General features: G+C 27.7%; 1 protein-coding gene across 2 annotated transcripts; it reads left to right on the top strand.

The window, feature by feature from the left end:
• Positions 1 to 549: 549 nt before the first annotated feature.
• On the top strand, positions 550 to 7,506 carry LOC110652616 (uncharacterized). Of its 2 annotated transcripts, none has more exons than XM_058131358.1 (13): positions 550 to 711; positions 933 to 1,062; positions 1,176 to 1,263; positions 1,383 to 1,482; positions 1,578 to 1,651; positions 1,753 to 1,824; positions 2,051 to 2,128; positions 3,294 to 3,418; positions 3,593 to 3,665; positions 4,607 to 4,668; positions 4,793 to 5,173; positions 6,536 to 6,638; positions 7,081 to 7,506. In XM_058131358.1, the coding sequence occupies exons 2-13, from the start codon at positions 983 to 985 to the stop codon at positions 7,279 to 7,281; spliced, it is 1,437 nt and encodes a 478-aa protein (XP_057987341.1). In that variant the 5' UTR covers positions 550 to 711; positions 933 to 982; the 3' UTR covers positions 7,282 to 7,506. The 2 variants fall into 2 exon arrangements, with proteins under 2 accessions (XP_057987341.1, XP_057987342.1); XM_058131359.1 differs by having other exon boundaries at positions 561 to 739.
• The last annotated feature ends 7,085 nt before the right edge of the window (positions 7,507 to 14,591 follow it).

Genomic DNA, 14,591 nt, shown 5'->3' with positions numbered 1-14,591 from the left:
AATAAAAAAAATTAAATTTTAATTGCTTTAAAATTACTTATCAAATCAAAATAAAAAATTATAATTATCTTTTAATTATTTATAAATAAATTTTTAATTATTAAAATTCTAATTATAAATAAATACTACTTTTTAAATAATTTATCTTGTTTTATTTTAAAAGTCGATAATTTTTTTAAACATTAATTTATGATTTTAATTAATTCTTTTGTATAAAATTTTATTTAATTGCAATAACAACTTAAGTAATAAATGAAAGTAAAATATGAATATATTTAAAAATTTTAAATTTAAATAAATTTTAAAATTAATTTAAATAATAAGAAATAATATATTTTAAATAATATAAAAAATTAAGGATTTTTTTTTTAAAGTTTGCCCTTCATTTATAGATAGAGGTAATATTTTAATAGTTTAAATTTAAAATTTTTAGATAAAAGTTAATTTTGAATTTAATAAATTAATTATTATATAATAAAATATAAAATAAAAATAAAAGGAAAAAGAAATTGGTGTAAAGGAATAAGAGCCCAATTATTGTAGCTAAAAAGAAATTGGTGTAAAGGAATAAGAACCCAATTATTGTAGCTATTGAAAATTGACTATCTTTCAATTGAAAAGATTCTGCTCAACTGAAATTCGCAAAATTTCAAATTCAACAGCTCCTCAGTTCAACAAAATTTCACGATTCCCTCCGGCTATGACTGCCCGGTAAGATTTTCTTCGTTTGTTTTTCCCGGTAAGTTTTTTTTTTTTTAAGCTCAAAATCTTTGTGGTTTTGAAGATATCAATCAATCTTGGTTCAGTTTTCATATATTATTATTCTGTTTACTAGCTAATATAGCAGTTTAGAACTATTTATTTGTCCCCTTTGTCTGATAATTCGATAATGGAGATTGATTTTTTTTTTTTTTATATGATGTTGAGATTAGGGTGTGGTGAGTTGCAAAGAAGGTTGGTTTTATTGATGTAAAAGTAAAGTATGAACAAGAAATCCAGTTGCTGCGCCATTTGTGAGAATTCAAATCGCGCTTCTATTTGCACTGTTTGTGTCAATTACAGGTAATTTGCCTGTTGAGGTCTTCAATTCAGAATCTTAGTTGCATGTTTTGTGTGGAAGCTTTTGTATTAGATTTTATATCTGATGGTTTTGTAATTTTTTATGAGATGTTCAGATTAAATGAGTACAATACCTTGTTGAAATCATTGAAGAGCCGTCGCGATTTATTGTTTTCAAGGTTGAGTGAAGTTCTTGTGGCGAAGGTTGATTTTATGCCTTTCTGAACATTTAGAGACAGCTGTTCTGTTACAAAAAGCTTTCCTTTCTTTGTCTAACTGGATATTTAAGAAGAATTCTATTATGTTTGCAAAATGTTGATCAGGGGAAGGCAGATGATCAATTAAATTGGAGAGTGATTCAGAATGAGAAGCTTGCAAGTTTGAGGGAGAAACTCCGTTGTAATAAGAAACAACTCATTCAAGGTTGAACTCCATTTAATAATTGTAAAATGCACTTTAGATTGAAGGATATCTACTATTCTTTGTTTGACCTCATTATGCCACATGAAACTTTGCAGGGAAGGCTAAGATTGAGAGCATATCTTATGATTTGAATGTCAAATATGGGGTGCTTGAATCAGCTGACAGTGCGGTATTGACTATTTGCATTTTTTGAGATTCAGATTATAAATCAGCTAACAGGTTTTCTTTCAGTGGTATTTTGTGTCTTATTCATAGCTTTTTATTTCGCAGTTACAAAAAAACCGAGTGGAACAACTGGAGAAGTTCTTTCCAAACCTTATTTGCACTCAGAGTTTAGGGCATGTGAGCAGTTGCCAAATTCCATTTTTATATTGAGTTTGTTTTGTTCCCCCACATATAATAAATGATGTGATTACTTATACTTTCAGCCTAGATTGTTTTTGTCTATGATGTTAAAATATTCAGGGAATTCCATTTTGGCCTTTATTTTTGCTGTTTTGGTCTATTTATTGCGTTTTTGTTTGTTTCAGTGGCATATTCAATGCTTAAGATAATTTATTTACTGCAGATGGCAATAACCTCTGAACTACTTCATAAGCAATCAGTCATTGTAAAGCAGATGTGCAAATTGTTTCCCCAACGTCGGGTAAGCACTCAGAAAATTAATTGTGTTTTAATTTCTTTTAGTGACTCAATTATTTATAATTTCATTTTCTCAATTGCTACCTGTATAATGTAATGATTGTGTCTCTATACATGTAATGCTATTTAGATGTGGTCTTTAGAATACCTTTTTCTTGGCTGTTTTAAATACTCAGCAATATATGTAAGAATGAGAGCTATTTATAATCTTTATAAATGATTATGGCCAACAGCTTTAAACTTGTTTTGCAATTCCAAACTTATGTGTTATGAAGGACCCTGAAAGCTGTGTGTAAGTCCTGAAAGGATAGACCCAATTATCGCTTTTTTAATACATGAAAACATATAGTATTGGGGTTTGATCTATATCATGAGATGTGACATAGTTTTATAGTGGCTATCACCTATCACAACCCTCATCCTTTGCAAGCTTGGGACCTGCTATGTATGGTCTAACAATGGCTACAATCATACCTAGGCAGAGTTAAAACAGAGAATGTAGTTTGTAATTTTAGCAGTGGGAGGGGAATTGATCAAGGCGGGATTCGCATAGATGGTGGAGTTCCCAGAAAGCACACACTTCATATATATATATATATATATATATATGCACCTTTGTTCTATACTTCTATCATACAAAAGGATGGATGAAGTGCGAAGGATGAAAATTATAGGATTAAAGCAGGACGAGTATTTTATCGTTTTAGGATTCCTAATAGGACCCTAGTGCTAATAGGATTAAAAATTTGAACTATAAATACCTATATCTTCTAGGTATTTAGTAGAGCTTTTATTATTAATGATTGAATTTTGTGAACTAATAAAAATTTGAGATTTGTTTCTCTTCCCTTTGAGTGTTCTTTGTGGTTCTACATCAAGAGGACTTTTCTTATGTCTTGTTCATATTTTTCCACAAAAATAATTACATATTTAGTCAAATGTGTGATTTCTTAAACTAATTCGGTTGTGGTTGTACATGCATGGGCATGCTTTTATGTTTACATGAGTTTGCTTCACTTTTTCAAAACTACCTTCTTATGATGATGTCTTGAAAGGTGTCTTCCAATAACAATTCTTTGTCTCTGTGTGTGTGTGTGTGTGTTTTCTTTTCAAATATAGGCATTATCTTTCTAGCGGTGATCATCATTAATCCATTTAATCTTTTGCAGGTGATTATAGAAGGGGAGAGAAAAGATGGCTCTAATGGTCAATATGATCAAATATGCAATGCTCGCTTACCAAGAGGACTTGATCCTCACTCTGTTCCATCAGAAGAGCTGGCTGCTTCCCTGGGGTAATATGTTTTCTTCTTTTCTTTATTGATACATTGGCATATAAACAAGAATGCCTAAGATTCTATCATGTGTAACTTTTTTGTTAAAGCTTTTATGAATTCCTGGATCTACACATTTGCCATTGCTAACAATTGTGTTGATACTAATTAGTAGCCCCCCTGGTTGAAAAACAGATACATGGTACAACTTCTGAATCTTGTTGTTCATAACTTGGCTGTTCCTGCACTTCATAACTCAGGCTTTGCGGTAAGCACTATTGTGCCTCTACTGTATAGCTGAAAATTTTTTTCTTCAGGGCTATCATCTTTTCCTTTTTCTTTTCCTAATTTTGAATTTGTGGAGTTTTCTGTGGTCATTTAAAACAGCAATCTTATTATTGCCTCTTCTAGCAAAACCTCCCATCAAAGCCGTTGTTAACCTTTTGTTATCAGGTCAAAATGTTTAAGAGGTTTCAACAATGGCAAAATTGAGAATTATTTCAATTACATTGACATTTGATCAAGGGTAAAGCATTCAACATTTATAAGAGTAATTTTAAGTCTTCTTTGTGTTTGATGGTTTTATCAAAGCCATTGTTAACCATCTGTTATAATCATCAAAATATTTAAGTGGTTTCAACAATCACAAACTTGAGAATTATGTCAATTATATTGGCAATTGATTAAGGATATAGCATCCAACCCTCATAAGAGTAATTATTAGTCTTGTTTAATTTCGTTCGACATTAGATTAGGCCCCTGTGGGCCAAGGCTCTGTGGTAAAGGATTGGTTTTATGAAAGTTGTATGCGTCCATGGGCACAGAATACATTTACATGATACTGATGAAAGTTGGCCAAATATAGGTTTTGGACCTCGTAAATCCTTGAAGTATTTGTTAAATGTATAGCACACAATTTATAATCTTCTTTTGGAACTCTTCTGGCATTGATGGATGAATTTTGCATTACAAATGCATATGTTTGGATGCTTTTGTAATTTTCAGAGTTTTGCATGTGTATTACATGTTTAGATATCTTTGGCATTTAACTTCATCTTCATAATATTTTCCAAGGAGAAAATTTTTAGACGTGGCAATGTGGAAGCCCACTTTTATTTCTCAGTTAAAGACTAGTGAATGACTCTTTTGCATTTCAGGACTAATTTTCTCTAGTTGTTAAATGCCTAATATAATTTTTTTCCCCCTCAGGGTTCTTGCTCTCGAATATGGCAACGAGATTCTTATTGGAATGCCTGTCCTTCTTCTCGTAGGTATAGCAACTGGAAGGATTTCCTTTTTCCACTTTTTCTACATTTCTTGTTCCAGTAGCTAACTTAGGTTTACCAACTTCCTGCAACCTTCTCATTTTTTCCTTCTCTTTGGGGGGGTATGCAGCTATGAATATCCACTTTTTATACCACGCCAAAATTATTGCTCTACTAGCAGTGAAAATTCGTGGACTGATAGAAGTTCAAGTAATTTTGGTGTTGCCTCAATGGAATCAGAGAGAAGGGCCCGCCTTGATTCTTCTCGAAGTAGCAGCTTCAATTATTCTTCTGCATCTCCACATTCTGTTGAAACACACAAGGACTTGCAGAAAGGCATTTCACTCCTGAAGAAAAGTGTAGCATGTGTAACAGCTTATGGTTATAACTTGCTATGTTTAGATGTGCCTTCTGAAGTGTCTACTTTTGAAGCATTTGCAAAATTGTTGGCCACACTTTCATCTTCCAAGGAAGTTCGATCTGTTTTTTCCTTAAAGATGGCTTGTTCAAGGTACCTCTTCTGTGCATCATTAATTCAGTTCTAGGTGTGAAGTTAAAATATAATAATCAGTCACTTGTATAGTTTCTGGGCATGACTCTATGACCCAAACTAGAGCAAGGAAAGAATTTTGAAACTTTTCAGACAATAACCCTGTTTTCTTTAATTGATTTTTTTTGAAAAAAGGAAGTTACTTGGGGTTCTCTAAGCTTATTCCTCACAGCCTAAATAGTTAATGACTATAATTGATCTATGTGACATCCATCTTAGGCAGTTTATAATTCACAATCAGATTGATGAATGAGCCAGTTGGCTTGCTGCAATGATAGTTAAGATAATGACTAAGGCTTCACTACAATATATGTTATGATGTACAAGAGAACCACATCGGAGATTAAATGTATTGGTTGGACTTTGAATGTGCCTCTGGTACGCTGACATTCACTGAGCTGAGTTTGATAGCAAAGTCCCACTATGAAGTAGAGTAACATATTCTCACAGACTAGAGCATTTATTTAGATGTTCATTTCTTGTGTTAGTAGTTCCATTGTATTGAATAACTATCATCTATGATGCTATATTATTTTGGCATGCTAGATTATCAAATAGATGAGAAAGAATTTAATCATTCCAAAAATTCAGTTGTCCCTTGTGTAATATCTTTTGAGATTTGGATAAAACGAATCCTGAATGCAATTGCATACACTTGCTTGATACAAAGACCCAAGTATTATTGCCTCAATACTCTCTTTAGCTAACTCCTTATGACACTATTTAATTACATGTGGAATTTGTGTGATGCTTGGTATTAACGAGTTCCTATTCATTGGCATCACAACTGTCCAATGAGACAGTCCTGGCTAAAATGACAATAACTTCCATAACAATGGAAAACTGGAAATTCTGATGGTATGGTAACATGTCATCAATCCGTTATCATTGATTGATGGAAAGGCTTTAGTGTGGGATCACATGCAGATTTCAAAGTTGGGCTAAACTAGGTGGAATTATCAGCTTTTCTGGAAAAATATCAGTAGTATGTGTATTTCCTCTGTCTTTTTTATCCCTAGTATATATATTCTTTTAGCATTAGAAAATATCTGTTTGGAAGCATAGGTGCTGGATTACCTCCAGACTGATTATTGAAATAGAAGAATTTATGATGATACTTATATCATACCAGGATCTTATATCATCTCTAGTCTTGTAAATTTAGGAGTTTATATTGATGATTTGTAGCTTGCATCACTTTTGACCTCAATTTGAAAGTTTAAACATAGGACTGATTTCCTTGTTCTGCAATATCTTCATGATAAAATTATTATACTATTCTGTTTCTCTACTATCCCTGATGCCTTTTCTTTTGAGTTTCAGGTCATGTAAGCAAGTTCAAAAATTGAATAAATCTGTATGGAATGTGAATTCTACCATTTCATCAAGCACTTTGCTTGAGAGTGCACATGCACTACATTTAACGGTATGCCCTAAACATTGGCTTCTTGAAAGGTTATGAAATTTTGACTGAGTTATAAATTTGGTTACATTAAGAATGTTATTCTTTTATGCAAATTTCCAAACCTAGAAGCACCTTGAACTTTCCAACATCCCTTGATCAGCCAACCTTTGTTGGTGTTGTTAATGGATGCTGTCCATGTACAGCCTAAAGTTCGTTGGAGTGGTCTTCTTTAACTGCTTAAAAATAAATGACATGTGTTTCCCCACCTCTGTTCTGGCAAGATAGACAAGTGATACCTGGCAGCAGGCAACCACTGCTTCGAATTTTGGATTTGATTCAGAAGTCACACTGCTTTATGTTGATGCTCATCCTGTTTGAAAAAATAATTTCTGGTTCTGGGTACCATGAAATTGAGCATGTCTTTCACTGCAATGGTGGTAATACTTTTGCTGTTGCCTTGCAGAAAAACATAATTGATAATAACCTTCCAAATTCAGCCACCAGTTTCCTTTATGCCACTGAGATATCTGACACTGGAAAGAATGAAGGCCTGATTGATGGATGGGATCTGGTAGAACATCCCACTTTCCCCCCTCCGCCATCACAAACTGAAGATATTGAACATTGGACTCGAGCCATGTTCATTGATGCTACAAAGAAATAATCTGGTGAGATTACAGCCTTCATTTTTTTTTTTTTAAAGTGATAATGAAGATGCTCTAACATGTTGATACTTCGGATCTTTGATACTTGTTGAGCACTTGTAAATGTAACAATTAAACCTTATATTTTGCACTTACAAACATTGATTAATTCAGTGACAGAACTAGCATATGGTGCCCTTTTTGTCAAAAAACAATATTTTCCAAGTTATTTTTCCAGTTAATTATCTTACTTCCCATGTTTGAATTACTTGTATGACAACATAAAAGCTTTCATGCATGTGTGCATATGCATCACAAAATATATGATGGTCAAATTTCCTAGAATTCGCAAAGTAGTAGTTTTATTTCCATATTGATTTGCACTACTTTGCAAGTACATACCAACTCAAGTGCTGAGATGAGATTGTTTTGTTTCTCCTCCTTAAACTTAACAATTGTTAAACCACCACAAACTTAACAATTGTTATTAGATCCTTGTTGACTGTTTGATTTAACATACCAATTGCTCAAGTGGATATGATTGCCCATTGGGTTTGGCCTATGCAATATTACTGCTGACGCTTTAATACTTTGTATTTTGGTTTCAGTATTTAACGGTATTAGCTGTTAAATTTGGAGAGAATTCTGGACAAATTACGTACTAATTCATTTTAATCTGGACTCATATAAGTGATTAAGTTGCTTTATACATCAAAATGACTAGCCAATTTAGTGTTACAATCCAACCATTTATATATTGTCCTTTATTTTCTTTCAATATGGGATTCCTAACAATAGCATATTTAATGATTCTCTCCCCCCTCTCTTATCTTTCTCTCACTTGCCTTCAAATTTCTTCTATTTTATTCCCAGGAAGTTTCTAAATTAAATCTCAGCTTATCAAATTAATGGTGCAGTTGGATTGCAATTTTAGTTTACTACTTTTTGTAAATCAGATACCTAACCACATGCACTTACTAGTTTTCTTTAGTTTTCCTAGATTGTTCAGTATTATTAAAGCTTCCCCTCCCTACCACACCCACCCACCCCCCACACCATCTTCCTTCCCGTGCTCGCTGAAAGATTAACAAGTAGATTACCTTATCTGATTTGTTTGTGTTCAAATTGATGGGTGCAGAGGGAACACCAGCCAGACAACTGGTTGTGTGAATCATTGACTTGTAAAATTATAACATGGTTGGCCTTCATCTAGCTTTGTATGAAAATACAGAAAATCTAACAGGTGTGTGCATATGCTGGAGTACTATTCTCTTTCCTTTTCCTGTAGTTATGCACATGCTTGAATCCTGCGTGTGCGTGCATATTTGGAGTCAGTCTCCAGCTTAAGCTAATTGAAAGAAGTGATTTATGAGACGAATTATGTTAAAAAAATAAAATTCAAGGACCAAAATTATAATTTGGATCATTGTCGGTTATTATGATAATTCTGAATTTCTGATATTAGTAGGTGGGGTTCACAGCGATGTTCAATGGCCTACAGCAATCCTTTGGATGGTAACATTTATCTACCTGCTTGGAAGTCATAAAATTTGATAAATTTACATTTTAGTACCTAATATTTATTCACAATTACGAGTTATAGTAATATTTTTTAAAAAAAATACTAACAATTATGTCTGAATTGACATTACTTTTCAAAATTGATAGCTTCAAAACATGCTCAAGACGTTTTATCATATTCCGAGGACTACTTTCGATATTTTTTTTTCTGAAAGTAAAATAAATTTGGGAGCAAGAAGGTGTTAATCAATTTTCAATTTTATTATGTTTATCACTAAATTTCAATCTCTTTGAATAAAAAAGTAAAAAAAAATAAAAAAAAATAAAGGAAAAAAGTATATAACTAGGATAAAAACTATACTTAACTTTTGTGATTATTTTATTTTAATTACTTAATTTTAATTTAATAAATAAAATTCTTCAACTTTGATTTTATTGTAAAAAAAGTTTTTTTATTTACAATAACAGATTTTCATATTAAAAAAAATTAAAATTATACTTTTACTTTTTTATTTTTATAATTAAATGAATTAATAATTATTATTAAAAAATTATTTTATTTCAATTATATTTATTAATAAAATTATTAATTATATACATGTTATTTTTAATTAATTAAGATTTAATTTGTAACAACTAATAATAATAATAATATTTAAATTTTAAAATAATATTTTATTAATATTTTAGTTTTTATATAAAAATAAAAAATAATAATTTGTAAATTTATTTTGATTAAATATTAATTTAACATTAGTTAAAAAAAATTTTAATTTATTATTATAATTTAAAAGAATTTTTTTAAAATAAAATTAAAATTAAAAAAATTTATTTTAATAAATTAAAATTGAGTTACTAAAATGAAAGAGACAATTAGTATAATTTAATCGATTCATTGCTGCTAGACATGTTAGAGTTGCAGTGCTAATAGCGTAAAGAGAAAAAGGAAACAGCAGCCGAACACAGCAAGAAAGAGTAATAACTATCTACGAAGATCCAAATATAAATAAATAAAATAAAATATATAGTGCATAGAAAGCATATGTATTTGTCTCAACAAGCTTACAATACAAGAAATCTTTGTTTCCTCAATTATATTGGATCCCAATAAAGAAACTATAATAATTTATTTACATTAAAATTTTATTTAATATTCTTCCTTCACATAACTACTTGCTTCAACCCTTTTCTTTTAAGGAGAAAAAAAACAAACAAATTAAATCTTAATTTACAATTTAATTAGGAAAATATTAATTTAATTTTTTGAAAATATTTTCTTTAAATTGAGAGAGTGTCAATGTCAAGTACAAAATTCTAAAATATTAAAAATCATTGTCTAGATAATTACATATGATATTTTCATGAGAACCACATTTTGTTTTTCATTTGTGTAATAAATGGCAATGTCCTTCACCCCTTAAGAAAAAAGATTCACTTCAACTGCCTCATTCAATTCCCCTTATACACTAATCCCTCAACCGACAATTTTGTTGGATCACATTCTTTCTCGTGTTCCTTATTTATGCACAATCAATATTTTCTTTGATCCAAGAAAATGACTAATTAATTTGAAACTTTAATATGATGTTGATAAATTAATTTGTTATTTCACTTAATAATATTTTGTTCAATTCTTTTTTGTTAATTTTATGTTTATTTATCAATTTTTCTGTGTAAAAATTAAAAATTTATTTGATCAAGTGATCTTAATTAATTATAAACGATGAATGATAAATAGTTAAATATTAATTATTAGTGACTAATAATTAAAGAGTAAAAATTTAATAAATGACAATTTCATCTTTTAGTCGTATATTTATGATATTGAATTATTGATTATTATTTTTAAAAAGTTGTATTTAATATCAAATATTCAAAGCCAATAATTGAAATTCATTGAAAGTTATATTCAACTGTTCAACCAAATGAATGATCAAAATATCTTCAAGTACGTATTCCCTACCGAAACTTATTATTATTATTATTTTTACATTAAGTATTCTCTGTCTATTTTATGTGGTTGACAAAAAATTAATTCTTTTAAAATTTATGATTACATCTTTCAATAATATTTTCTCTAAAAATTGAACCTAAGTTCTCCCCTTAAGAGAATAATAAGCTTTATTGCTATACTCAACACTTATTAGTTAAAAGCACACTCCTGCACATCAAATGAATATTATTAAGCTTCATTTGATTCATCAAGAATTGATACAGGAATGTGAATAAATAAAAATAATTCACTTTATGAGTATTTCATAACTCATTTTTTTCATTTACATATCGATTCCTACAAATTAGGAAATCCTACTCTCATAATAACTAAGGGAATTATCATTCTTTTTTTAATTTGAGAATAAAAAAAATATATAGAAATGATTATCTTGTTAAAGGTTAAATGCTCAATTTTATCCATATATTTATTGAGATATTTCAATTTTTATATTTTCATATTATTAATTAAAATAAAAATATAAAAATAATATTTTTATATTTCAAATAATTAATTAAAATAAACAATTAGAATTAGAATTATAATAATAAAAATAATTACAATAATTAAATTATCTTTATTTCAGATAAATAATTAAAAAATATAATTATAATTATAAAATTACAATAATTAAAATAATTATAATAACTAAAATAATTATCATTATGATAATAATTAAAATAATCTTACTAATTAAAATAAAAATAAAATAATGATAATAATAATTAAAATATAAACCATTATTTTATATTTTTATATAAATAATTAAAGTAAAAGGATAAAATATATTATTTTTATTTTTTATAATTATATAAAATTAAAAAATTATAATTATAATTATAATTAATTCAAATTAAAAATATAAAAAATTATTTTTATAATCTCTTACAATAATTAAAATTAAAAGTAAAAATATAAAATATAAAAAATAATTTAAAGTTAATTTTTATTAAATTCAAAATATATTTAATTCTGATTTCACAATTTATAAATGTATAAATCAAACACTTTCAAAAAAATCTAATTCTGAGATGTATATCATGCCAAATTTAAGAACAGACAAATATCAAGTATGCTTATTTAATTAGGGTAGAATCTTGAATCCAACGAGGGGGCGTAGAGCCATGGGAAGGTTAGGGAAGCCTTGGCCACCCCAAATATTTTTATAAATTTTTTATTAAACATATTAAATTTAATTTTTTAATTAATTTTTTAAATTTTTATTGAATTTTTCAAATATTTATAAAAAAATTTAAATAATTATAATAAATTTTAATTTTTTATTGATTGATTACTCAAATTTTTTTATGATTTAATTTGAAGTATCAAAATTATTTAGTTATTCGTACCAAAAATTTAATTAAAAATTAATTATTTAAAATTTTATATTTAAAAAGGAATATTTAATTAATAATTATTTAAAAATTAAATATAAATCAATCTAATAAAATTCTATCATTTTAAATAAGATGAAATATTTTTTAATTTATATATTTTTCTCTCTCTCCTTTTATGGTATAATATAAAATATTTTTATTTGTCTTTCTTCTCGTTAGTTTTGTATCCTTTATGTCATTCAAATTTAAAAATATATTATTCATATTTGTATAAGTAGATAAAATTAGTGATCTCAATTATTATGTAAATTTTGGATTGATCTATAATATAGGTAAAAGTGAGAAGGAGGAAAACATTAATCTTTAATTAGCTATTGCATATTTTTATTAGTGTTATTCTATAATTCTAATTCTAATATAATTACAATTTTAAATTTTTAAAAGTTTAGGATTTAATATTACAAGTTAATGATTAAAAATTAAATAAATTATGTATATATTTTAATTTATTGCATATATGTGGAAAATTTTTATATAGGCATCAAACATATGTAAAATTTCTCTTTAATTGATATTAATATCACAAATTTATGATTAAAGATTAAATAAATCATAAATATATTTTAATTTATTGTATATGGTGGAATATTTTTAGGATAAATTATATAAATGGTAATTCAACTTAGAAGTATATCACAGTAAGATACAGACTTCAATTCGTAACGTAAAACCCTCTTATCTTTAATTTAAATAATATAAACCTCCTTATAGTGTTCAATAACTAGTTTCTAGATTATTTATACTAATTTGATATTTATCAAATTGAAAAATTATATTTGCATAAATTCTAAATTATTGAAGTGTTGATCTATATTATTTGAATCATCAAAGCTAAGAGTATATATATAATAGAATAAAAAAAAATTTGATAAGAGTCCGATTAACAAAGAAAAAAAATAATTTTTAATATTACAAGTGTCACATCAATAAAAATAATTTAAAAATTGATTATTGAATGTCAAGGAGACCTTATGTTATTTAAATTAAAGATTAACGAGTTTTGTATTATAAATTAAAATTTAGATATTTTACTGTTATATATTTTTAAGTTAAGGTACCGTTTATAAAATTTACCCAATATTTTTATACGAGCATAAAACGTATGTAAAATTTCAGTTTAATCGGTATGAAATTTTATATGGAATCTGAATTTTCAAAAGCAAATTTTATCAGAGCAGGACCAGAGGTTCTCAAGGTAACTTGCAAACAAATAACTAGAGGTTGAGGATATAGTGCACACATGTGATGACAGATGTTGGAAAAATAATGTTACAATGCCATTGAAGTGGGTCGGTATAGTGATGAGCGTGCACAATATCTCATAAATTATTAAGAGTTTAAATCTATGAAGTCAATAGCTTGGAAGAGATTCATTTTGCATATCAAGCATTCGAGAGATTAATCTTTCATCAACTATGAAGCAGAAACGAGGAATACCTTGATAATGCTCTAATTCATCAATTCTTCTCAATTTGCACATGTTAGCCCTACCCTTTTCACTCATCACCATCGTGTATGCCAGTTGGATAGAAATTGAGAGCTAACTATTTGCATATTATTATGACGTTCTTGTTTACCTGTTTGCTCATTCCGAATTGCTGGGATTTTGCATTTGCAGGAATTTGATAAGATGTATGGTGGTGGATGGCAATGTGTGGGGTGTGCTCAAACTTTGATTGTTTCTTCACTTACGCACATGGGATCACTTTCATCTATTTTGTCTTGGAGTTCTTAATTTCCTTATTTTCAAGGAAGCTTCTTTTGAAGCCTACTATCCTGAGCATGCATGTGATGATGCTGGTACATAGGAGACATCTATGTGAGCGAAGGATCCTTCTTGCGTAGACATAGGTCACTTCACAATGACCCAAGACAAGATATATATATATTTATAAATAAAACTATTAGTTGGATAACTCTTTTTTGTTTAAATAGTAGAGGTAAATTAGTATGTAAAAATTTAAAAGATAATAATTTTTTTAATTTATCTTATTATGTTAATTTATAAGTTATTTGAAACCTAAAATTTTAAGACAACACTCAATTTTGTTTAATTTTAATAATAAAATGCCCATATTGATATTAATTAATAAATTATAGTTTAATAAAATAAATATAAATTAATAATTTTTAATATATTTTAAATAAATATTAATTTATTATAAAATTAAAATTTAAAGAAAATTTTAGTTATACAATATATTGATTTAGTGTATAAAATTATAATTTTTATAAAATTCTCATAACAATCATATATTTTTTTATAATAAATTAATTTTAATATTATATTAACATGAAAGTGCATGTAATCGCTTTAGAATTCTTATTCTATTTGACATATTTCTATTATTCTAATTATTTAAAGAGATTCTAATGATTTTTATTTACTTTGCAACAAATATAAAATTATTCTAGCTAG

The sequence above is a fragment of the Hevea brasiliensis genome, chromosome 12 (assembly GCF_030052815.1).
Source record: "Hevea brasiliensis isolate MT/VB/25A 57/8 chromosome 12, ASM3005281v1, whole genome shotgun sequence".
NCBI classification, from domain to species: Eukaryota; Viridiplantae; Streptophyta; class Magnoliopsida; order Malpighiales; family Euphorbiaceae; genus Hevea; species Hevea brasiliensis.
Note: the sequence above shows the minus strand (reverse complement) of the source record. Positions and strands in the feature narration are given on the sequence as shown.

Excerpts from the sequence above, each read along its gene's own strand:
- LOC110652616 (XM_058131358.1), top strand. The coding sequence starts at position 983 with ATGAACAAGAAATCCAGTTGCTGCGCCATTTGTGAGAATTCAAATCGC. Across the intron at positions 1,264-1,382 it reads GTGAAGTTCTTGTGGCGAAG|GGGAAGGCAGATGATCAATT; the intron begins GTTGATTTTATG and ends AATGTTGATCAG. Across the intron at positions 3,666-4,606 it reads TTCATAACTCAGGCTTTGCG|GGTTCTTGCTCTCGAATATG; the intron begins GTAAGCACTATT and ends TTTCCCCCTCAG.